The 25,728-nt window shown below is 49.4% G+C and overlaps 1 protein-coding gene across 1 annotated transcript in view; it reads right to left on the bottom strand.

Moving 5' to 3' along the window:
- The window catches only part of LOC143723435 (uncharacterized), a 67,429-nt gene that overhangs the window by 23,353 nt on the left and 18,348 nt on the right, over positions 1-25,728 (bottom strand). Inside the window, exons 4-5 of the mRNA XM_077215858.1 lie at positions 20,716-20,775; positions 20,347-20,472 (exon numbers count right to left, since the gene is read on the bottom strand). Of these exons, the coding sequence (XP_077071973.1) occupies positions 20,347-20,472; positions 20,716-20,775 (186 nt within the window). The remainder of the gene's footprint in view (positions 1-20,346; positions 20,473-20,715; positions 20,776-25,728) is intronic.

Below are 25,728 nucleotides of genomic sequence, written 5' to 3' on the forward strand. Positions count from 1 at the left end.
CTCAGCGCTGTCCTAAGCTGGCTGTTTTGCTTGTCCGACGGCGGCGGTGGCTTCTCTCAGATCCAGCGATGCGAAGAGCTCGCTGAAGAGACAAAAAATCAGGGAAGTCAGCCTAAAGCCCCTACTTTTAGACGCTAAGCCGGGCTGTGACGCTATGAAGTCGCGGGCGCCCTTCATTGGGCGTGACGTCACGCCGGGCTCACTGGTAGGCTGCAGCAGTTGCCCGCAGGGCAGCCAATGAGCACGCGAGATGGCCTGCTCTAGGTCTGCTAGCTGCTGCACTGCGTTGACAATGAATACAAAATTAAGGATATTTTTTGGCTTCAATATCTCGAGAAGATGAATCTTTCCCGTAGCGTAAGCTAAACTTATGCAATACGAGAGATCCTCTCGTAAGAGAACCCAAAATTCCTATCTCAAAAAATTAGCATATCATGAAAAGGTTCTCTAAACGAGCTATTAACCTAATCATCTGAATCAACTAATTAACTCTAAACACCTGCAAAAGATTCCTGAGGCTTTTAAAAACTCCCAGCCTGTTTCATTACTCAAAACCGCAAGCATGGGTAAGGCTGCCGACCTGACTGCTGTCCAGAAGGCCATCATTGACAACCTCAAGCAAGAGGGTAAGACACAGAAAGAAATTTCTGAACAAATAGGCGGTTCCCAGAGTGCTGTATCAAGGCACCTCAGTGGGAAGTCTGTGGGAAGGAAAAAGTGTGGCAAAAAACGCTGCACAACGAGAAGAGATGACCGGACCCTGAGGAAGATTGTGGAGAAGGACCGATTCCAGACCTTGGGGACCTGCGGAAGCAGTGGACTGAGTCTGGAGTAGAAACATCCAGAGCCACCGTGCACAGGCGTGTGCAGGAAATGGGCTACAGGTGCCGCATTCCCCAGGTCAAGCCACTTTTGAACCAGAAACAGCGGCAGAAGCGCCTGACCTGGGCTACAGAGAAGCAGCACTGGACTGTTGCTCAGTGGTCCAAAGTACTTTTTTCGGATGATAGCAAATTTTGCATGTCATTCGGAAATCAAGGTGCCAGAGTCTGGAGGAAGACTGGGGAGAAGGAAATGCCAAAATGCCTGAAGTCCAGTGTCAAGTACTCACAGTCAGTAATGGTCTGGGGTGCCATGTCAGCTGCTGGTGTTGGTCCACTGTGTTTTATCAAGGGCAGGGTCAGTGCAGCTAGCTATCAGGAGAATTTGGAGCACTTCATGCTTCCATCTGATTTCATTGTTCAGCACGACCTGGCACCTGCTCACAGTGCCAAAACCACTGGTAAATGGTTTACCGACCATGGTATTACTGTGCTCAATTGGCCTGCCAACTCTCCTGACCTGAACCCCATAGAGAATCTGTGGAATATTGTGAAGAGAAAGTTGAGAGACGCAAGACCCAACACTCTGGATGAGCTTAAGGCCGCTATCGAAGCATCCTGGGCCTCCATAACACCTCAGCAGTGCCACAGGCTGATTGCCTCCATGCCACACCGCATTGAAGCAGTCATTTCTGCAAAAGGATTCCCGACCAAGTATTGAGTGTATAACTGAACATAATTATTTGAAGGTTGACCCTTTTTTGTATTAAAAACACTTCTTTTATTGGTCGGATGAAATATGCTAATTTTTTTGAGATAGGAATTTTGGGTTTTCATGAGCTTAATGCCAAAATTATCAATTAAAACAATAAAAGACCTGAAATATTTCAGTTGGTGTGCAATGAATCTAAAATATATGAAAGTTTAATTTTTATCATTACATTATGGAAAATAATGAACTTTATAACAATATGCTAATTTTTTGAGAAGGACCTGTATAGTGTATGGCATTTGAGTGCACTATATCTGCAAGGAGTGAACAAAATTAAGTGAGTGAATTCGGACGCTGACCTGACGTTTACACTGTGCGTCGGAGAGCTGGAGCTGTCGCAAAAAGGGCTTCGTCACACGTAGTGATAAAACTCCTTTTATCTTACGTTACTTACTTTATAAAATAATATTAACAACAATAACAATCATAATGACTTTATTTTGTAATTATATATACCTCCGTGCCTGCTTTGTAGTTTCATCGATTGAAATCGTAACTCTCACGCTCACAGATGACGTGGTCGTTGAGCGCCCTCAGGTGACCGTTATTACATTCGAATGAATACACATCCTACAGATGATTAATGGATATTTTTCAAATCATCCACCAAATTATCATCTCTCCCTTTACAGTTTAACAAGTTAACAATGCCACAAATTATCCAAACACCTGTCTGTTAGTAAAACACATTAAAATGTGTTAATGCCTAAATAATATATTTTAATAAAATAATTATATACAGGTCTATATAATTTACCTTATAAATATAATTTAATTTAATTTTAAAATTCATCTATGTAATATTGTAATAATGTCAAGTAATGATTTTTAAAAAAAAATAAAACTGGCATGAAATAAATGTTAAAGCAGGAATAAGAAAGCTGTAATGTAATCTCTGGTTTAAACTGGCAACTCGCTCTGCACTTTCATGTGCGCTCAGTTTTCTCCGCATTGGATTGTGGGAAATGGTGCTTCAGCAAGTGTACATCGAATGTACACTCGAATTCAGAGAGGATTGTGGGTAAAAGTAGTGAATAAATGTAGGGAATAATGTCGTTCACTCAGAATTCGGACACCACTACAAAATGTCTGACACCCGATATAGTGGACTAGTTGATAGGGAGCGGTTTCAGACACAGCTATAATATTCACTGCACTCCTATTGTAGGTGGTGGGCGTGTCCACCGGAGTTTGGGCGAAAGTGATAGTGGTCCATTTGTTTGCTTCACCGGGGCTTTTTGGGGCTTTGACAGAGAGAGGGGGTGAGCCTGGGAGCGAACACTTTCTGTTGACCGCACTCACGCACTTTCGCACTTACACGGCAATTTTATGACTTGGTAACTGCAGTGCCAGTTGTACTTTTATGTGTTGAAGTGTAATAAATGCTTGAACTTAGATCATTGAGTGGAACTGAGTTTCTGTGCGTCACAGTGTTTTCAGTTTCTCAGTGTTTAGCCCCTCGCGGCTGCAAATTTTGTTTTGCGTTGTCTACAGCTGCTATACTGCTATATATACACTGTAACCGTGTCATGGACTGGTGCCTTGCAGTGGCCGAACAGCTTGTTAGTCTCTATGACCCTGAGAGCTATGCTGGCTGGGGCCTTGTACCCCTGGTAGCTTTAAGCAAGCCAGACCGGTCAAAGGCGAGAGACCAGACGAAATCCAGTCCACCCTGCTAGCCCGGCAGCAGGGGCTGGTATGCTGAGTATGGTATGCTGAGTATCACAGCACCTGAGTCGGTCTGTCTCAGTCGTCCGGTGAGCAGAATTGCACCTCGCCAATGGTCACGGGGCAATAGACCTAGTTAGCTGGTCACTGCGGGGCAACTCATAACTACACCAACCGTCACACATCTGTGTTACGTTGGAATTTGTAGCATTGAGTCCAGAGGTGGAAGGTTGACCTGGGCACGCATCTTTTCACTTAAAATTTTGCCCGGGCGCTCTCTACTATGAGCATCTCATCTGTCCATTATGACATGTAACATTCAGCCTCCACGACTGGCAACTCGGGAACACTCTGTCCTTAAGAGTGCTGTCGTTGCTCGGCAAGGATCGCGTGTACGGCAGGCGCGACCTGGTCGTCATCCTGCAACTGTCGCATATACCTCCATCGCATGCTGGAATGTACGTTCTCTTGGCGTTAGTTCTGACATGGACTGTGTCTCACCACGTAAATCAGCCCTGATCAATGCAGAACTACTCCGACTTAACATCTCCATCGCTGCCCTGAGTGAAACTTGGCTGACCGGTGTTGGATCTGTCCAGGAAAAAAACTACACTTTATTCTGGAACGGATACCCAGATGGTGACAGACCAATGCACGGGGTGGGCTTTGCAATCCAAAACAAGCTAATGTCCTCAGAGGAAAAACCTGTGCCCATCTCCTCACGTCTCTCCTCACTGCGCCTGCACACAAACTGTGGCCCAGTTACAATCATAGCCACTTACGCCCCTACATTGACTTCTGATCTAGATGTAAAGGAATCATTCTACAATCAACTGAGCTCCATTATTCAGAAGACCTCCTCAACCGAACGTTTGATTGTCCTTGGTAACTTTAATGCCCGAGTGGGTGCTAACTCTAGTGCATGGCCTGACATTCTGGGAAGCCATGGATATGGCAACATAAATGACAACGGCCAGCGTTTACTGGAACTTTGCAGCACCCACAAACTCTGTGTCCCCTCTTCATTCTTTCAGGGCTCAAGTTCCTCCAAAGTCACCTGGCGTCATCCACGTTCCAAGTGCTGGCACCAACTTGACCATGTACTGGTGAAGCGTGAGCATTTGAAGGAAGTAACACACTGCCGATCACTGCACTCAGCAGATTGTGACACTGATCACGCCCTTCTACGTTGTAAATTAAGGATGGTCCCAAGCAAGTTTCATTATGAAAAGCCCAAGGCTACCCCTCGTCTGGATGTTTCTGCAACCTATGCTCCTGCGTCGCATCATGCGTTCCAGAAACTACTTGCTTCCAGCTTTGACTCTTCACCTCCTCATTCGGATATCGCAGCTGCCTGGCAGTACTTCCACTCTGTTACCACAAAGGCTGCATTCTCCATCTTTGGAAAGCGATCCAGATCACAGTCTGACTGGTTCAAAACCCATGCCAGCCTGCTCCTACCTGCAATTGACCCTAAGCGTTCAGCCAGACTGTCTTATCTGCAGCATAAAACTCTCTCAAATAGGGTAGCATTGAAGCAGGCATGCCGCGATGTCCAACGGGTCACTCGCACAGCCATGCAGGCTTACTGGAGCACACTGTGTGACCGTATTGAGTTAAGTGCGTCCACTGGAAACATCCGAGGTGTCTTTGAAGGTCTGAAAGAAGCCTTGGGCCCAGTCCCTAAAAAATTCTCTCCACTCTGTTCCCTATCAGGCAAACTTCTGACCGATTTGGAATCTCAATTGGCAAGATGGGCAGAGCACTACAGCCTTCTCTATGCTCAGCCTGTCACAGCCAACACACTGGCAATAACCGCTGCTGTTCCTGAGCTTCCCCCTATGTCTGATCTGGATGCAGACATTACCATCGAGGAAGTCAAATCTGCAATTAACCCTCTGGGGTCGAGAAACGCGCCGGTGCGTTTTGCTCGATTTTTTTCACATAGCAGGAAAACAGACTTAAAATACTCTGTCATTTTTGGTCATACACACTTAAGAAATATAAAAAAATAAACTGTTGAATGTCTATTTTTTATGTGTCCACTTACAATCGAAATAAAACATTGTGCTTTTGTAAAATAAAGAAAATAAACAGGGTGTGCTCCATCTCCGATAACCTTTTTACTGGAGCATGTCTCTAAACTTACTATGAAACTTTATCGAATACTATTCACCTAAGCATGAGCAATATATCTTTATAATCATTTAAGTTTGTACTTTTAAAATATCTAATTCAAAACTAAAATAAATATTCTCTGTTTATGTAATCTATAAAAAAGAGAGGGGTGTCAGCCGATCTCATTATTGTTCTCTCAGCTCATTATTCTGCTAATTTGACACGTTCCCACGGAGAGCGCGCGGTATTCAGACGCAAATGATCTGAAGCGACACATGCAAACGTGTCAACGCCCCTCATAAACGCGATGACACAACAAATGTAAACATCAGATTAATGTACCTTTTCGTCTTGCGAGGCTGTGACTGTGAGGAGTAATCCTGGGACATTTACCTCAGAACATGTGCTGGTTTATTTACATTTTGAGGAGCGACCGATCTAGCCGAGAATTATGAGTAGCCTAAGTTTTTTATTCTTGTGCTTTGTTCTAATGTCTGGAAATGCAAAAAGACTGTTTAAATTTGAATCACGTTTCTGTGTGGGAATGAATTAACGGCACAGATGGGCGCTGTTGTTTATGTTTAGCCTACTATGTTACAGATGAAATATGAAAGACAACATTTCGTAGTTTTGGATAGACTATAAAGTTTTTATTCTAAAATATCAAATAAGCTTTTGTCATCCAGTTTCTGCTCATATTTTAAATATATAGTAGGCTATGTTCTGTCAAAAATAAACTCAACTAAGATGTTATTATAGTGTTTGTTCCAATGTAAGCTATATGAAAACTAATGAATCCTTAACTTTAAAATATGTATGATAATACTGTAGGATAATACTGAGGAATAGCCTACTGTAGTAAGTTTTTTTCATTCTCAAGTGAATCGCGTTTCTGTGTCCGAATGAATGAACGGCAGAGATGCGCTGTTTACCACAACTCGCAAAAAGACAGTTTAAATTTGAATCGCGTTTCTGTGTGTGAATGAATGATCCGCTTTTAGCAAACTATATTGCTATACTGAGACGAGTAAAAATCGACTGAAATATGTTGAAATAAAATGTATTTGTATAAGCAACATATTAAACTGTAAATTAACATTTATATTTCTTATATAAGCGAAAGACCTATGTTACAGATGAAAGACAACATTTCGTTGACTAGTTTTGGATAGATTATACATTTTTACTGTAAAATATTTGCCACCTCAAATAAGCTTTTGTTTGCCAATTTTTGCTCATTTGTTAAATAGCCTATAGTATGTTTTGTCAAAAATAAATTAATCAAATAATATGTTATTATGTGTTTGTTCCAATGTAGCCTAGGCAATATCCAAAGTAATGAAACCTTAACTTTGAAATATGTATGATAAAATGTATACTTTAGTTTTTACAAAGAAAGATTGCACTTGAATTGTTGTTGTAATTGTAACATTTTTAATAAAAAAATATATTTACAAGGTAGATGTAAACAAACTATTAAAAGGTAAATATAAGCCTTTTCTTTAAATAATTTTTATTTAGTTTTATTAGTGACAAATTTGGGGAGAGGATACATATATTACAAAACTGAAAATACAGTATGAGAATTAACTGCAAAATTACTAGACATGGAAAAATATTTAAAAAATGAGATGCTTCCAACTGTGAACCAATTTGAGAATATTCAAATTGGTGAACCAAAGGTAGATAATGTATATATGTATGTATGTATATATATATATATATATATATATATATATATACACACACACACACACACACACACACACTCATATATATTGCTCTTGCATTCTTTCTTGTGGCTCAGTGACGCACCTGAATGAATGGCTCATTAAGTATGCGGGACCCATTGTCTCCTCAGGTGTGAACCACTAAATATGCATGATGGTGTTGAAATCGTTGACGCCCCTTGCGCATATTGCCTTTCCAAACATAAAGTGTCTTGCAAAATTTAAATCAATGTATTGTTTTATGTGAATGATTAGACAGGATGATTTTCACATCATTTTGAAGAAAAAACTCTAGGCAACGACATCAATGTCAAAAGTCTTGTGGAAACATATTTAGTATGTGTTTTGTGGCCTTATTTCAGAAACTTTATTTTTAATTTTTTTCAATAACCATGCATAAACAATATTCCCTCAAAAATACAAACATGTTCATACATGTTGCTCACATATTATGGAAGCCCTGTTTGTGCTAAATAGAGTGTAATTACACCTTTGCCATTAATATGTTTATAAGCAACTGAAAAAAGCACAAATGTCAGGGAATGTCAGAACATCTCAAGGACCCCCAAAACCACTTAGACCCCAAAGTGTTAAAGCACTGAAAAATAATAAGTCTCCCGGAGCTGACGGCCACCCCCGAGGCTTATAAGGCAGGCGGTGATGTTTTTGCCTCTGTCCTACATCATCTGGTTGTGATGTGCTGGAACAGTGGATATCTCCCAGATGTTCTTAGAGATGCCAACATCATCACCATCTATAAAAACAAGGGGAGCCGTGCAGACTGTAACAACTTCAGAGGAATATCTCTGCTCAGTTTTGCTGGCAAGATATTTGCTTGCACTATGCTACCACGTCTACAAATCCTTGCTGACCGTATCCTCCCTGAAAGCCAGTGTGGGTTTCGTGCTGGCCACTCCATAGCAGACATGGTTTTCTGTGTCCGTCAACAACAGGAAAAGTGTATTGAACAGCATAAACCTCTGTTCTTGGTGTTTGTAGACTTAACCAAGGCCTTTGACTACGTTATTCGATCTGAACTTTTCCTCATTCTACAAAGACTTGGCTGTCCTCCAAAGTTACTGAAGGTGATCACTGAGTTTCATGAGGGCATGAAGGCAACTGTACAGTCTGAAGGCACTCGCTCTGATGAGTTCCAGATGAAGCAGGGATGTGTCCTTGCTCCTACCCTCTTCGAAATTTTTTTCTCTGCCTTCCTACGCTGGGCCTTCCCTGATGACTCGGGTATTCTTCTACATACCCGCAGCTCACAAAAACTGTTCAATCTGGCCAGACTGCGGGCGAAGACTAAAGTGCGCCATGTTCTGGTACGTGAGCTGCCCTATGCTGATGGTGCTGCCTTTGTTGCACACTCAGAGGCAGATCTACAACAAATCTGCTCATCTTTTGCTGCTGCATGTCTAGAGTTTGGTTTGCAGATTAGTCTTAAAAAGACAGTTATTCTTACTCAACCTGCAACCCTTAACCCTACAGCATACATTAACAACAAATGTCTATCTGTGGTAGACAAATTCACCTACCTGGGTTCCACAGTGTCAAACAACAATAGTCTTGACAGTGAGCTTGATATGCGCATTGGGAAGGCATCATCAATGTTTGGAAAACTGAGCAAGCGAGTCTGGCACAACAAGAACCTCTCATTGCTCCTCAAAGTCCGTGTGTACCATGCATGTGTATTGAGCACCTTACTATATGCAAGTGAGACATGGAAAACATACAGGAGGCACGAACATCGCCTCAACGCCTTCCATTTTCGCTGCCTTCGTTCCATACTGGGTGTATGCTGGAAGGATCATGTGCCAAACTCTGTCATACTTGAGAGAACTGGTTCCAGTGACCTGTACACCATCCTTCGTGAACGCCACCTCCGTTGGACTGGGCATATTTATCGAATGAATGACACTCGCCTTCCAAAAATCTTGCTTTATGGCGAGTTGGCAAATGCCCCCCGCAAACATGGTCGCCCCCATCTACGTTTTAAAGACGTAATTAAGGTTGATGGCTTTCTCCATCAACCTGGACAACTGGGAGGCACTTGCAAATGACAGAACCCAATGGCGTGCAGCAATTAACAATGGCCGCAGGGACTCTCAGGAGGCTTACAAGTCATTTCTGGAAGAGAGACGCTCAAAACGGGAAGCAGTTCGTCGCCCTCGACATGAACGGCCATAGTGATGCACTGAACAATCCTTCTGCTGGAGGGCAACTGTCCTGTAGAGTTTACCTCCAACCCCAGTTGAACACAGTTGAACCAGCCAATCAAGGTCTTAGACATACTAGAAACTTCCAGGCAGGTGTGTGGAGGCAGGTGTGGCAGGTGTGTGTGGAGGCAGGTGTGTGTAGAGACAGGTGTGTGTGGAGGCAGGTGTGTGTGGAGGCAGGTGTGTGTGGAGGCAGGTGTGTGTGGAGGCAGGTGTGTGTGGAGGCAGGTGTGTGGAGGCAGGTGTGTGGAGGCAGGTGTGGGTAGAGGCAGGTGTGGGTAGAGACAGGTGTGTGTGGAGGCAGGTGTGTGTGGAGGCAGGTGTGTGTGGAGGCAGGTGTGCGTGGAGACAGGTGTGTGTGGAGGCAGGTGTGTGTGGAGGCAGGTGTGTGTGGAGGCAGGTGTGTGTGGAGAGAGGTGTAGAGGCAGGTGTGTGGAGGCAGGTGTGCGTAGAGACAGGTGTGTGAAGACAGGTGTGTGGAGACAGGTGTGTGGAGACAGGTGTGTGGAGACAGGTGTGTGTAGAGACAGCTGTGTGTAGAGACAGGTGTGTGTGGAGGCAGGTGTGTGTGGAGAGAGGTGTGGAGGCAGGTGTGTGGAGACAGGTGTGCGTAGAGACAGGTGTGTGGAGACAGCTGTGTGTGGAGACAGGTGTGTGTGGAGACAGGTGTGTGTGGAGACAGGTGTGTGTGGAGACAGGTGTGTGTGGAGACAGGTGTGTGTGGAGACAGGTGTGTGTGGAGACAGGTGTGTGTGGAGACAGGTGTGTGTGGAGACAGGTGTGTGTGGAGACAGGTGTGTGTGGAGACAGGTGTGTGTAGAGACTGGTGTGTGTAGAGACAGGTGTGTGTAGAGACTGGTGTGTGTAGAGACTGGTGTGTGTAGAGACTGGTGTGTGTAGAGACTGGTGTGTGTAGAGACTGGTGTGTGTAGAGACTGGTGTGTGTAGAGACTGGTGTGTGTAGAGACAGGTGTGTGTAGAGACTGGTGTGTGTAGAGACAGGTGTGTGTAGAGACAGGTGTGTGTAGAGACAGGTGTGTGTAGAGACAGGTGTGTGTAGAGACAGGTGTGTGTAGAGACTGGTGTGTGTGGAGGCAGGTGTGTGTGGAGACAGTTGTGTGGAGACAGGTTTCATTTTATTTTTGGTTTTGTAAATAACATTCTCTAACTCAATAAAAATTTGATCAAAAAAAAAAAAGTTGTGTGGAGACAGGTGTGTGGAGGCAGGTGTGTGTGGAGGCAGGTGTGTGTGGAGGCAGGTGTGTGTGGAGGCAGGTGTGTGTGGAGGCAGGTGTGTGTGGAGGCAGGTGTGTGTGGAGGCAGGTGTGTGTGGAGGCAGGTGTGTGTGGAGGCAGGTGTGTGTGGAGGCAGGTGTGTGTGGAGGCAGGTGTGTGTGGAGGCAGGTGTGTGTGGAGGCAGGTGTGTGTGGAGGCAGGTGTGTGTGGAGACAGGTGTGTGTAGAGGCAGAGGTGTGTGTAGAGGCAGAGGTGTGTGGAGGCAGAGGTGTGTGGAGACAGGTGTGTGTGGAGACAGGTGTGTAGAGACTGGTGTGTGGAGGCAGGTGTGTGGAGGCAGGTGTGTGGAGGCAGGTGTGTGGAGGCAGGTGTGTGGAGGCAGGTGTGTGGAGGCAGGTGTGTGGAGGCAGGTGTGTGGAGGCAGGTGTGTGGAGGCAGGTGTGTAGAGACAGGTGTGTGTGGAGGCAGGTGTGTGTGGAGGGCGGTGTGTGGAGACAGATGTGTGTGGAGGAAGGTGTGTGTGGAGGATGGTGTGTGGAGGTAGGTGTGTGTAGGCAGGTGTGTGTAGAGGCAGGTGTGTGTATAGGCAGGTGTGTGTAGAGGCAGGTGTGTGTAGAGGCAGGTGTGTGTAGAGGCAGGTGTGTGTAGAGGCAGGTGTGTGTAGAGGCAGGTGTGTGTGGAGGCAGGTGTGTGGAGGCAGGTGTGTGGAGGCAGGTGTGTGTGGAGGCAGGTGTGTGTGGAAGCAGGTGTGTGTAGAGGCAGAGGTGAGTGGAGGCAGAGGTGAGTGGAGGCAGAGGTGTGTGGAGGCAGAGGTGTGTGGAGGCAGAGGTGTGTGGAGACAGAGGTGTGTGGAGACAGAGGTGTGTGGAGACAGAGGTGTGTGGAGACAGAGGTGTGTGGAGACAGAGGTGTGTGGAGACAGAGGTGTGTGGAGACAGAGGTGTGTGGAGACAGAGGTGTGTGGAGACAGGTGTGTAGAGACTGGTGTGTAGAGACTGGTGTATGTAGAGGCGGGTGTGTAGAGGCAGGTGTGTGGAGGCAGGTGTGTGGAGGCAGGTGTGTGGAGGCAGGTGTGTGGAGGCAGAGGTGTGGAGGCAGAGGTGTGGAGGCAGAGGTGTGTGGAGACAGGTGTGTAGAGACTGTTGTGTGGAGACAGGTGTGTGTGGAGGCAGGTGTGTGTGGAGGCAGGTGTGTGTGGAGAGAGGTGTGGAGGCAGGTGTGCGTGGAGACAGGTGTGTGTGGAGGCAGGTGTGTGTGGAGGCAGGTGTGTGTGGAGAGAGGTGTGGAGGCAGGTGTGTGGAGGCAGGTGTGCGTAGAGACAGGTGTGTGAAGGCAGGTGTGTGGAGACAGGTGTGTGGAGACAGGTGTGTGTAGAGACAGCTGTGTGTAGAGACAGCTGTGTGTAGAGACAGGTGTGTGTGGAGGCAGGTGTGTGTGGAGGCAGGTGTGTGTGGAGAGAGGTGTGGAGGCAGGTGCGTAGAGACAGGTGTGTGGAGGCAGGTGTGTGGAGACAGGTGTGTGTAGAGACAGGTGTGTGTAGAGACAGGTGTGTGTAGAGACAGGTGTGTGTAGAGACAGGTGTGTGTAGAGACAGGTGTGTGTGGAGACAGGTGTGTGTGGAGACAGGTGTGTGTGGAGACAGGTGTGTGTGGAGACAGGTGTGTGTGGAGACAGGTGTGTGTGGAGACAGGTGTGTGTAGAGACAGGTGTGTGTAGAGACAGGTGTGTGTAGAGACAGGTGTGTGTAGAGACTGGTGTGTGTAGAGACTGGTGTGTGTAGAGACAGGTGTGTGTAGAGACAGGTGTGTGTAGAGACTGGTGTGTGTAGAGACTGGTGTGTGTGGAGGCAGGTGTGTGTGGAGACAGTTGTGTGGAGACAGGTTTCATTTTATTTTTGGTTTTGTAAATAACATTCTCTAACTCAATAAAAATTTGATCAAAAAAAAAAAAGTTGTGTGGAGGCAGGTGTGTGGAGGCAGGTGTGTGGAGGCAGGTGTGTGTGGAGGCAGGTGTGTGTGGAGGCAGGTGTGTGTGGAGGCAGGTGTGTGTGGAGGCAGGTGTGTGTGGAGGCAGGTGTGTGTGGAGGCAGGTGTGTGTGGAGGCAGGTGTGTGTGGAGGCAGGTGTGTGTGGAGGCAGGTGTGTGTAGAGGCAGAGGTGTGTGGAGGCAGAGGTGTGTGGAGGCAGAGGTGTGTGGAGGCAGAGGTGTGTGGAGACAGGTGTGTGTGGAGACAGGTGTGTAGAGACTGGTGTGTGGAGGCAGGTGTGTGGAGGCGTGTGTGTGGAGGCAGGTGTGTGTGGAGGCAGGTGTGTGTGGAGGCAGGTGTGTGTGGAGGCAGGTGTGTGTGGAAGCAGGTGTGTGTAGAGGCAGGTGTGTGTAGAGGCAGAGGTGAGTGGAGGCAGAGGTGTGTGGAGGCAGAGGTGTGTGGAGGCAGAGGTGTGTGGAGACAGAGGTGTGTGGAGACAGAGGTGTGTGGAGACAGAGGTGTGTGGAGACAGAGGTGTGTGGAGACAGAGGTGTGTGGAGACAGAGGTGTGTGGAGACAGGTGTGTAGAGACTGGTGTGTAGAGACTGGTGTATGTAGAGGCGGGTGTGTAGAGGCAGGTGTGTGGAGGCAGGTGTGTGGAGGCAGGTGTGTGGAGGCAGAGGTGTGTGGAGGCAGAGGTGTGTGGAGACAGGTGTGTAGAGACTGTTGTGTGGAGACAGGTGTGTGTGGAGGCAGGTGTGTGTGGAGGCAGGTGTGTAGAGACAGGTGTGTGTGGAGGCAGGTGTGTGTGGAGGCAGGCGTGTGTGGAGGCAGGTGTGTAGAGACAGGTGTGTGTGGAGGCAGGTGTGTGGAGGCAGGTGTGTGGAGGCAGGTGTGTGGAGGCAGGTGTGTGGAGACAGGTGTGTGTGGAGACAGGTGTGTGTGGAGGCAGGTGTGTGGAGGCAGGTGTGTGTGGAGGCAGGTGTGTGTGGAGGCAGGTGTGTGTGGAGGCAGGTGTGTGTGGAGGCAGGTGTGTGTGGAGGCAGGTGTGTGTGGAGGCAGGTGTGTGTGGAGGCAGGTGTGTGTGGAGGCAGAGGTGTGTGGAGGCAGAGGTGTGTGGAGGCAGAGGTGTGTGGAGGCAGAGGGTGTGTGGAGGCAGAGGGTGTGTGGAGGCAGGTGTGTGGAGGCAGGTGTGTGGAGGCAGGTGTGTGGAGGCAGGTGTGTGGAGGCAGGTGTGTGGAGGCAGGTGTGTGTAGGCAGGTGTGTGTAGAGGCAGGTGTGTGTAGAGGCAGGTGTGTGTAGAGGCAGGTGTGTGTAGAGGCAGGTGTGTGTAGAGGCAGGTGTGTGTGGAGGCAGAGGTGTGTGTGGAGGCAGAGGTGTGTGGAGGCAGAGGTGTGTGGAGGCAGAGGTGTGTGGAGGCAGAGGTGTGTGGAGGCAGAGGTGTGTGGAGGCAGGTGTGTGTAGAGGCAGGTGTGTGTAGAGGCAGAGGTGTGTAGAGGCAGAGGTGTGTGGCGGCAGAGGTGTGTGGAGGCAGAGGTGTGTGGAGACAGGTGTGTGTGGAGGCAGGTGTGTAAAGACAGGTGTGTAGAGACTGGTGTGTGTAGAGGCAGGTGTGTGGAGGCAGGTGTGTGGAGGCAGAGGTGTGTGGAGACAGGTGTGTGGAGGCAGGTGTGTAGAGACAGGTGTGTAGAGACTGGTGTGTGGAGGCAGGTGTATAGAGACAGGTGTGTGTGGAGGCAGGTGTGTAGAGACAGGTGTGTGTGGAGGCAGGTGTGTGGAGGCAGGTGTGTGGAGGCAGGTGTGTGGAGGCAGGTGTGTGGAGGCAGGTGTGTGGAGGCAGGTGTGTGTGGAGGCAGGTGTGTGTGGAGGCAGGTGTGTGTGGAGGCAGGTGTGTGTGGAGGCAGGTGTGTGGAGGCAGGTGTGTTGAGACAGGTGTGTGGAGGCAGGTGTTTTAAGGCAGGTGTGTGGAGGCAGGTGTGTGTGGAGGCAGGTGTGTGTGGAGGCAGGTGTGTGTGGAGGCAGGTGTGTGTAGAGGCAGAGGTGTGTGGAGGCAGAGGTGTGTGGAGGCAGGTGTGTAGAGACACGTGTGTAGAGACTGGTGTGTAGAGACTGGTGTGTGTAGAGGCAGGTGTGTGGAGGCAGAGGTGTGTAGAGACAGAGGTGTGTAGAGACAGGTGTGTGTGGAGGCAGAGGTGTGTGGAGGCAGAGGTGTGTGGAGGCAGAGGTGTGTGGAGGCAGAGGTGTGTGGAGGCAGAGGTGTGTGGAGGCAGAGGTGTGTGGAGGCAGAGGTGTGTGGAGGCAGGTGTGTAGAGACAGGTGTGTGGAGGCAGGTGTGTGGAGGCAGGTGTGTGTGGAGACAGGTGTGTATGGAGACAGGTGTGTGTGGAGACAGGTGTGTGTGGAGGCAGGTGTGTGTAGAGGCAGGTGTGTGTAGAGGCAGGTGTGTGTAGAGGCAGGTGTGTGTAGAGGCAGGTGTGTGGAGGCAGGTGTGTGGAGGCAGGTGTGTGTGGAGGCAGGTGTGTGTGGAGGCAGGTGTGTGTGGAGGCAGGTGTGTGTGGAGGCAGGTGTGTGTGGAGGCACGTGTGTGTGGAGGCACGTGTGTGTGGAGGCACGTGTGTGTGGAGACAGGTGTGTGTGGAGACAGGTGTGTGTGGAGACAGGTGTGTGTGGAGGCAGGTGTGTGGCGGCAGGTGTGTGTGGAGACAGGTGTGTGTGGAGGCAGGTGTGTGTGGAGGCAGGTGTGTCTGGAGGCAGGTGTGTGGGGAGGCAGGTGTGTAGAGACAGGTGTGAGGAGGCAGGTGTGTAGAGGCAGGTGTGAGGAGGCAGGTGTGTGGAGACAGGCGTGTGTAGAGACAGGCGTGTGTAGAGACAGGCGTGTGTAGAGGCAGGCGTGTGTAGAGGCAGGCGTGTTGGGAGGCAGGTGGGTGGAGGCAGGTGGTTGGAGGCAGGTGTTTTAAGGCAGGTGTGTGGAGACAGGTGTTTTAAGGCAGGTGTGTGTAGACAGGTGTGTGTGGAGACAGGTGTGTGGAGACAGGTGTGTGGAGGCAGGTGTGTGGGGAGGCAGGTGTGTATGGAGGCAGGTGTGTGTGGAGGCAGGTGTGTGTGGAGACAGGTGTGTGGAGACAGGTGTGTGTGGAGGCAGGTGTGTGTGGAGACAGGTGTATGTGGAGGCAGAGGTGTTTTAAGGCAGGTGTGTAGAGACAGGTGTGTGTAGAGACAGGCGTGTGTAGAGACAGGCGTGTGTAGAGACAGGCGTGTGTAGAGACAGGCGTGTGTAGAGACAGGCGTGTGTAGAGACAGGCGTGTGTAGAGACAGGCGTGTGTAGAGACAGGCGTGTGTAGAGACAGGCGTGTGTAGAGACAGGTGTGTAGAGACAGGTGTGTAGAGACAGGTGTGTAGAGACAGGTGTGTAGAGACAGGTGTGTAGAGACAGGTGTGTAGAGACTGGTGTGTAGAGACTGGTGTGTAGAGACTGGTGTGTAGAGACTGGTGTGTAGAGACTGGTGTGTGTGGAGGCAGGTGTGTGGAGGCAGGTGTGTAGAGACAGGTGTGTGTGGAGGCAGGTGTGTGGAGGCAGGTGTGTGTGGAGACAGGTGTGTGGAGACAGGTGTGTGTGGAGGCAGGTGTGTGTGGAGACAGGTGTATGTGGAGGCAGAGGTGTTTTAAGGCAGGTGTGTAGAGACAGGTGTGTGTAGAGACAGGCGTGTGTAGAGACAGGCGTGTGTAGAGACAGGCGTGTGTAGAGACAGGCGTGTGTAGAGACAGGCGTGTGTAGAGACAGGCGTGTGTAGAGACAGGCGTGTGTAGAGACAGGCGTGTGTAGAGACAGAGGTGTGTAGAGACAGAGGTGTGTGTATGTGTGTAGAGACAGGTGTGTAGAGACAGGTGTGTAGAGACAGGTGTGTAGAGACTGGTGTGTAGAGACTGGTGTGTAGAGACTGGTGTGTAGAGACTGGTGTGTAGAGACTGGTGTGTAGAGACTGGTGTGTGTGGAGGCAGGTGTGTAGAGACAGGTGTGTGTGGAGGCAGGTGTGTGGAGGCAGGTGTGTGGAGGCAGGTGTGTGTAGAGGCAGGTGTGTGTAGAGGCAGGTGTGTGTAGAGGCAGGGGTGTGTAGAGGCAGGTGTGTGTAGAGGCAGGTGTGTGTAGAGGCAGGTGTGTGTGGAGGCAGGTGTGTGTGGAGGCAGGTGTGTGTGGAGGCAGGTGTGTGTGGAGGCAGGTGTGTGTGGAGGCAGGTGTGTGGAGGCAGGCGTGTGTGGAGACAGGCGTGTGTGGAGACAGGTGTGTGTGGAGACAGGTGTGTGTGGAGAAAGGTGTGTGGGGAGGCAGGTTTGTGTGGAGGCAGGTGTGTGTGGAGGCAGGTGTGTGTGGAGGCAGGTGTGTGGAGGCAGGTGTGTGTAGAGGCAGGTGTGTGTAGAGGCAGGTGTGTGTAGAGGCAGGTGTGTGTGGAGGCAGGTGTGTGTGGAGGCAGGTGTGTAGGCAGGTGTGTGTAGGCAGATGTGTGTGGAGACAGGTGTGTGTGGAGAAAGGTGTGTGTGGAGAAAGGTGTGTGTGGAGAAAGGTGTGTGTGGAGTAAGGTATGTGTGGAGACAGGTGTGTGGAGGGAGGTGTGTGTGGAGGCAGGTGTGTTTGGAGGCAGGTGTGTTTGGAGGCAGGCGTGTGTAGGGACAGGCGTGTGTAGACAGGCGTGTGTAGAGACAGGCGTGTGTAGAGACAGGCGTATGTGGAGGCAGGTGTGTGGAGGCAGGTGTGTGTGGAGGCGTGTGGGTGGAGGCAGGTGTGTGGAGGCAGGTGTGGAGACAGGTGTGTGTGGAGACAGGTGTGTGTGGAGACAGGTGTGTGTGGAGACAGGTGTGTGTGGAGACAGGTGTGTGTGGAGACAGGTGTGTGTGGAGACAGGTGTGTGGGGAGAAAGGTGTGTGGGGAGAAAGGTGTGTGGGGAGACAGGTGTGTGGGGAGGCAGGTGTGTGGGGAGGCAGGTGTGTGGGGAGGCAGGTGTGTGTGGAGGCAGGTGTGTGGGGAGACAGGTGTGTGGGGAGACAGGTGTGTGTGGAGGCAGGTGTGTGTGGAGGCAGGTGTGTGTGGAGACAGGTGTGTGTGGAGACAGGTGTGTGTGGAGACAGGTGTGTGTGGAGACAGGTGTGTGTGGAGACAGGTGTGTGGGGAGACAGGTGTGTGGGGAGACAGGTGTGTGTGGAGGCAGGTGTGTGGAGGCAGGTGTGTGTAGAGGCAGGTGTGTGTGGAGGCAGGTGTGTGTGGAGGCAGGTGTGTGTGGAGGCAGGTGTGTGTGGAGGCAGGTGTGTGTGGAGGCAGGTGTGTGTGGAGGCAGGTGTGTGTGGAGGCAGATGTGTGTAGGCAGATGTGTGTGGAGACAGGTGTGTGTGGAGGCAGATGTGTGTAGGCAGATGTGTGTGGAGACAGGTGTGTGTGGAGAAAGGTATGTGTGGAGAAAGGTATGTGTGGAGACAGGTGTGTGGAGGGAGGTGTGTGTGGAGGCAGGTGTGTTTGGAGGCAGGTGTGTGGAGGCAGGTGTTCTAATGCAGATGTGTAGAGACAGGTGTGTGTAGAGACAGGCGTGTGTGGAGGCAGGTGTGAGGAGGCAGGTGTGTGGAGGCAGGTGTGTGGAGGCAGGCGTGTGTAGGGACAGGCGTGTGTAGACAGGCGTGTGTAGAGACAGACGTGTGTGGAGACAGGCGTGTGTGGAGGCAGGTGTGTGTGGAGGCGTGTGGGTGGAGGCAGGTGTGTGAAGGCAGGTGTGTGAAGGCAGGTGTGTGGAGGCAGGTGTTTTAAGTCAGGTGTGTGGAGACAGGTGTGTGGAGACAGGTGTGTGGAGACAGGTGTGTGGAGACAGGTGTGTGTGGAGACAGGTGTGTGTGGAGACAGGTGTGTGTGGAGACAGGTGTGTGTAGAGACAGGTGTGTGTAGAGACAGGAGTGTGTAGAGGCAGAGGTGTGTGGAGGCAGGTGTGTGTGGAGGCAGGTGTGTGTGGAGGCAGGTGTGTGTGGAGGCAGGTGTGTGAGGAGGCAGGTGTGTGAGGAGGCAGGTGTGTGTAGGCAGGTGTGTGTGGAGACAGGTGTGTGTAGAGACAGGTGTGTGTGGAGACAGGAGTGTGTGGAGACAGGAGTGTGTAGAGACAGGAGTGTGTAGAGACAGGAGTGTGTAGAGGCAGAGGTGTGTGGAGACAGGTGTGTGTGGAGACAGGTGTGTGTGGAGACAGGTGTGTGTGGAGACAGGTGTGTGTGGAGACAGGTGTGTGTGGAGACAGGTGTGTGTGGAGACAGGAGTGTGTAGAGACAGGTGTGTTTGGAGGCAGGTGTGTTTGGAGGCAGGTGTGTTTGGAGGCAGGTGTGTGGAGGCAGGTGTTTTAAGGCAGATGTGTAGAGACAGGTGTGTGTAGAGACAGGCGTGTGTGGAGGCAGGTGTGAGGAGGCAGGTATGTGTAGAGACAGGTGTGTGGAGACAGGTGTGTAGAGACGGGTGTGTGTAGAGCGAGTGTGTGTGGAGACAGGTGTGTGTGGAGACAGGTGTGTGTGGAGACAGGTGTGTGTGGAGACAGGTGTGTGTGGAGACAGGTGTGTGTGGAGGCAGGTGTGTGTGGAGGCAGGTGTGTGGAGGCAGGGGTGTGGAGGCAGGTGTGTGTAGGCAGGTGTGTGGAGGCAGGTGTGTGGAGGCAGGTGTGTGGAGGCAGGTGTGTGGAGGCAGGTGTGTGGAGGCAGGTGTGTGGAGGCAGGTGTGTGTGGAGGCAGGTGTGTGTGGAGGCAGGTGTGTGTTGAAGCAGGTGTGTGGAGGTAGGTGTGTGTGGAGGCAGGTGTGTGGAGGTAGGTTGCAGCTAAACTCTGGAGGACAGTGGCCCTCCAGGAGCGACTTTGGACACACCTGCACTAGAGTAATAAAATAATAAAGCAAGGGGGAGTGTGAGCAGTATTATGACTGCAGTAGTAAGTGCCCATTCTGCCAGTACACCAACATGGCACAGCTGATGTATTACCACATCAAAAATCATTTTCTATCCTAATCAATCTATCCGTCTTTCTCTGTCTGCCTAACTATCCTCTCCTATCTGTCATGTCTATGCCCAGTCAGAGGCAGAACTGATAGCGCACAGGGCTGATAGCGCACAGGGCTGTACTGCTTACACATCTACAAGCCTTGGGTCTCCAGGTCAACTGGACCAAGAGCTCGCTGTCTCCCAGACAGACAATCTCTTTTCTGGGAACGGACTTAGACGCTGTATCAATGACAGCGTGGCTGACGTCACAGCGCTCAATAGTCCTTTTCAGTGTCGACAGTATTCTCCCCCTCAAGAGGTTTCAGAGGATGCTGGGCCTTATGGCTTCGGCCTCGGCAGTGCTTCGGCTGGGTCTGCTTCATATGCGCCCCCTCCAGCGCTGGCTGAAAGCGCGAGTCCCGCGTCGAGCGTGGAGCCTGGAACCCTGGAAGGTGACAGACTGGTACCAGTCAGGCGTGGATCTGGGAACAGTTTCGACACGAAAAGTAATCTCGACAGACGCCTCCAACTCAGGTTGGGGCGCCCTCTACGAGGGAAGGCCGGTCTTCGGCCTATGGGCATCCCAGGAAAGGTGCCTGCACATAAACGGTCTAGAGCAGGGGTTCTCAAACTATCTGGAGATAGGGACCCCTCATAGGGCAGAAAAAATTCCAAGGACCCCCTAATAACCGCTACACAAATGTAATAGCTAAATTGCGTGTGTGTGTGAGTGCGTGCGTGTGTGCGCGTGCGTGTGTGTGTGTGTGCGTGCGAGTGTGATGAGATGGAGAGAGAGAGAGAGTGAGAGTGTGTGTGTGTGTGTGTGTGAACCTCCGCTGTGTTCTGGCCCCTTAGACTCTGATCCTGACTCGCCCTCTTCTTCTCCCTCACTCTGGCTGCTGGACTCTTCCTCTTCATTCTCCTCACCTTCCTCTTCTTCTTCCCCAGTGCCAGAGCCTGACGAAACACACACACACAAAATCAACACACATCTAACACAACTCAGAGAGAGAGAGAGAGAGAGAGAGAGAGAGAGAGAGAGAGAGAGAGAGAGAGAGAGAGAGAGAGAGAGAGAGAGAGAGAGAGAGAGAGAGAGAGAGAGAGAGAGAGAGAGAGAGAGAGAGAGAGAGAGAGAGAGAGAGAGAGAGAGAGAGAGAGAACCCAGTGATAACAACTCTGGTGTGATGGTCTTCCTCTCACTGTCACTGATGTCCTGCAGATCAGACAGAAGTTCTTTATCCTCCATCTTTCCCTCTCGCACTGCAAACATATATATAAAAAACTAAATAAATATATATCAATTTTACAGCATTTTCAAGCTACTTGCCTGATTTAATCCTGGATTCCTGTGTGTGCGTGTGTGTGTGTCAAGTGTTGTTCTAACTGTGAGGTGCCCACACTTGAAAAGGACCAGACTTCGGATTTCACTCAGAAAAATATTTATTTTGACCAGTGTAACAGGATCAGGAGTAACAGGTGAAAAACCTTTAAATAAAAAGACAAAAAAACATAATTGAATAAACTGGTACTTTCCCCACACAGGAAAGATAAAATGCATTTTACAGGAACCACAGCTCAAGGTAAGTATTTAACCAATTAAATGGTAAATCACACACACACACACACACACACACACACACACACACACACACACACACACACACACACACACACACACACACACACACACACACACACACACACACACACACACACACACACACACACACACACACACACACACACACACACACACACACACACACACACACACACACACACACACACACACACACACACACACACACACACACACACACACACACACACACACACACACACACACACACACACACACACACACACACACACACACACACACACACACACACACACACACACACACACACACACACACACACACACACACACACACACACACACACACACACACACACACACACACACACACACACACACACACACACACACACACACACACACACACACACACACACACACACACACACACACACACACACACACACACACACACACACACACACACACACACACACACACACACACACACACACACACACACACACACACACACACACACACACACACACACACACACACACACACACACACACACACACACACACACACACACACACACACACACACACACACACACACACACACACACACACACACACACACACACACACACACACACACACACTAAATACCAGAGTACATGTGAATATAGAGTCCATGTGAGCTAACCGATACCCCGTCACAATCAAAAGTCTTTGTTCCTCACAGTGAATGCGTTTGTGCCTCTGCCGTCCTCTTAGTCCGTCGCATACCAGTCAAATGACTGATGCGCGTATTTGAAATCCACTGATTGAACTGGGCACGAGCTTCTGATTTTCACCTGATTTTCACACAATTCACCTGGTCGATCGCGCACCAAGGCGCGCACATGCGCGTGCGGGCTGCCGTGCAGAGCGTGTGCAAGGGAAGCTGAATGCAGAAGGAAATGACGGGTACACGGGAGACAGCCACACCTCCACCAGGTTAGCGCGACACCTCCCACTCAATCTTTATGCGGCGATGCCCGGAAAGATCGCACTCTCATGTGGGCTGGTCTCAGACTTGATCTTCCACTGGTACGAGGACCTCAAGGCGCCGGACGTCCTGATGCAGAATAGTACTCGATTCGGGATCTCTGGCACCAGTTTTTTGATTTCTCACCGAAATGCTGGAGCTTAGAAAGACCCTCACATAAACATCTCGAACAACACTTTTGCAATCAGGATTCACGCCGATTACTTTTGCAAGTCTGAACTGCCCTCTCAGTGCGTTTTTGTCGCAGAGCCAAACTATGTCTCCAACGGCAATGTTCCTTTCAGCAGTATGCCACTTACAGCGAATGAACAGGTTCGGACCAGCGAGTTGGCTCCAGGACTTCCAGAAGTTGTTGACTATGGTTTGTACTTCTTGGAGTCTTTCGATTGGATAAATAGTGTAGTCAACAGTTTTGAAGTCTCCACTTTGTGTGGCTCGACCAAGCAACAGGTTGTTCGGCGTGATGTACTGGATGCGTTCTTCTCGGCTCTGAACTCTGGCGTCGATGGGTCTCTCATTAGCAAGATTGGCAGCTAGCTGGAGCACAATCAGGAACTCACTGAAGGTAAGGCCTTCTACATTGCCAAAACTTTGGATGGGTCTTTTAGTGACTCTGACAGCAGCTTCGGCGGCCCCGTTTCGGTGAGGTGAATTGGCCGGGAGGACTTTCCACGTCCAGGTGGTCTCATTTCTGGCAGCATATTCTTCAAGCGACTCTTTGTTTTGTTGATTCAGGGAAGTGTACATCTCTTTTAGGACAGGTTTTGCTCCGACAAAGTTCGTACCAGGATCAGACCAGATCTTTCGGGGATGGCCTCGGACAGCGGCGAACCTCTGGTAGGTAAGCAGAAAGCTCTCTGTGTGTTTGCCTGCTCGACATGGATAGCTCGGCGGGACATACAGCAAAATATGACGCCCCATACTTTCATGGTTACTCTCTTCTTGACATCATCCTTCACATGGTAAGGTCCAAACAGGTGACGTGAACTCGAATGGTGCAGCAGGACTTGACCTCTATTCAGGTAAGTTTCCCATTATTTGCTTGCAGGTTCTTGCTTTTGCTTTCCTGCAGACGATGCACTTGTCAACGAATTTTTTAGCGATAATTTTCCTCTTATAAACCACGCCTTTTTCCTCATCCGCAGCAGGGTTCCCGCCACTCCGTCATGTCCCTCGCTATGTGCTTCTCTGGCTAGCAGGGTGGATAACCAGGCTTGGAATGGTAGAAGAGGAACAGCTTTGCGGTCTTCTCTGAAGGTCTGGACTCTGCCACCACAAACTAGAAGCCTGTAGACGACTAGTCTCTCTATTGTGAGCTTGGGAAGTTGACACCCTCTTGTGCTGCTAGGCAAAGGTCTCGGAAAAAGTCTCTCACTGACTGTAAGGACACCCGACGATGGTACTTCCTCCCGCTTTTCTTGGTCTCTGGTCTTAACACTCAGGAACCTTTTAGCTGCTCTCCAAATCCACGGCACGGTCCCGACCAGCCTTCTCAGGTTGCTGAAGCGCCTTTTATCGACTAGCTGTCGAACTGCTGCTCCTGCTGGTGGTCTTCTGGACTCTACCTGTGCTGGATCGTGTGCTTTCTTCAGGCGACTTCTAGTAAGTACTGCTACAAATGCCTTTTTCTGGATCTTTGTGACTTTGTCTCGAGCTTGGGCTGCGACGTCTCTCGCAGATCTTAAGGCGGGCTGCGAATACGGCTCCAGACATCTGAGCTTTCAAAGGATCGCCTCTGTGGTCGAGAGGGGTCAACTTGGCTTTGGAGTCGACAAGTCTCACAACGACACCATGGCTGCAGCTCCAGCGAAGATACATCACCGCGCTGTATGAGTGTTCGCTGCCATCAGAGAACGTGATGGCACTGGGCTTTACGCAGAGATCTGGCGGGGTCAGGGATCTGGCGAAGCGAAGTTGGCTCAGGTCAGCAGATTCAATTCAATTCAATTCAAGTTTATTTGTATAGCGCTTTTCACAATACATATTGTTTCAAAGCAGCTTTACAGAAAGTGCATTTCAGAAATGTACATAGCAAAAAATACAGTTAATCAATCATGTAGTAATTTAGGGCATAACATATCGCCGGCGTTGAGTCGTCTCTTCACAGGCGTTTAGTCATCTCATCGCAGGTGTTGGGGATCTGAAGTCTCCGTGAGAGGCTGGATACAAACTGGAGCTGACGAACGCTATTTATCTCGGGACTAGCGTCCCGACATAACAGCAGAAGAGCAGATGGGAAATAATTAGCATAGCTGCTGTTCATAATATTAATGCATTTGATCTGATTCAACAGTGGTATAAAAGGTAAGGATTATGTGAATGCTTGGCTAAAGAGATGCGTCTTTAATCTAGTTTTAAAGTGGGGCAGCGAGTCTGAGCCTCGAAAAATATCAGGAAGGCTGTTCCAGAGTTTAGGAGCTAAATGCGAGAACGCCCTCCCTCCTTTAGTGGACTTAGATATCCTAGGAATGACCAGAAGCCTCGAATTTAGTGATCTTAAAGAACGTGATGGATTGTAGGGCGATAGTAGGTCCATTAAATACACAGGAGCTAGACCATTTAGGGCTTTATAGGTCAGTAGTAATACTCTGTAATTGATACGGAACTTAATAGGTAACCATATTCTTCTAATAGCTATATTGCGTCTTCTCGGAGACCTTCAGACAAAGCAGCGTCCCACGCATACGGCACGGTGATGTATCTTCGCTGGAGCTGCAGCCATGGTGTCGTTGTGAGACTGGTCGAATCCAGTTAAATACATTTTTGGGTGAACTAATCCTTTAAAACAGCTGAAATGGTAAAAACTGACAATCTAGTGTAACTGACAGCGTAGTATGCAACTTCTATTGTATAAATCAATATTACTGCAATATTACATTACTGAAAGCCCTTCAGCAGTAATGTATTATGTAAACAAACTCAAAAATATGGAGAAGTCAGTCTGACTTTGACTTTCTTTTTCTTCAGAGCTGGTGGCTGCACTGACTGAGACTACAGAGCAGCCTGTCCTGTGAGTCATATGAACTGGATCTGCGAGTTCTGCAAATTTTCTTCTGCCAACCAACGCAGCAGTATAAGGCATTACAAGCTAAAACACAGACACTATAATAGATCTTGCCCTTTATCTTGCATCTACAATGACTGTTTGTGCTCCTTTAAAGGAACATTGTGTAGGAATTTCTCCCATCTAGCAGTGAAATTGTATTTTGCGTTCAAACGAATTGTGCTCTCCAGCGCCTCGCTTTTTCAAATGCATGTTGCATCTACGGTAGCTGTTATATACCAAAAAGCTATGACAGGATGTCTTCTAATAGCACTTCGTCTTGTTTTCCTTCGGGTGAACAGGTTTTTTATTTCAAACAAACTGCAACTTGACTGCTTTCAGACACGTGACGCTGGCTCTGAACAAAAACGCGTTGTGGAAACGCGCTGGCCTATACTTTTAATCCCTCTCTGCTATTATAGTTTTTCAAGATGGCGGAACGACATGGAAGCCTCCGTGGACCTACCCGTCACATGTATATAAAGATAATAAATTATTCGTTTACGAGGATAAGTCAGATAATTGGCAGAGGT

The sequence above is a fragment of the Siphateles boraxobius genome, unplaced genomic scaffold (assembly GCF_051911475.1).
Source record: "Siphateles boraxobius isolate OS27281-9 unplaced genomic scaffold, OSU_SipBor_1 7, whole genome shotgun sequence".
Lineage (NCBI taxonomy): Eukaryota > Metazoa > Chordata > Actinopteri > Cypriniformes > Leuciscidae > Siphateles > Siphateles boraxobius.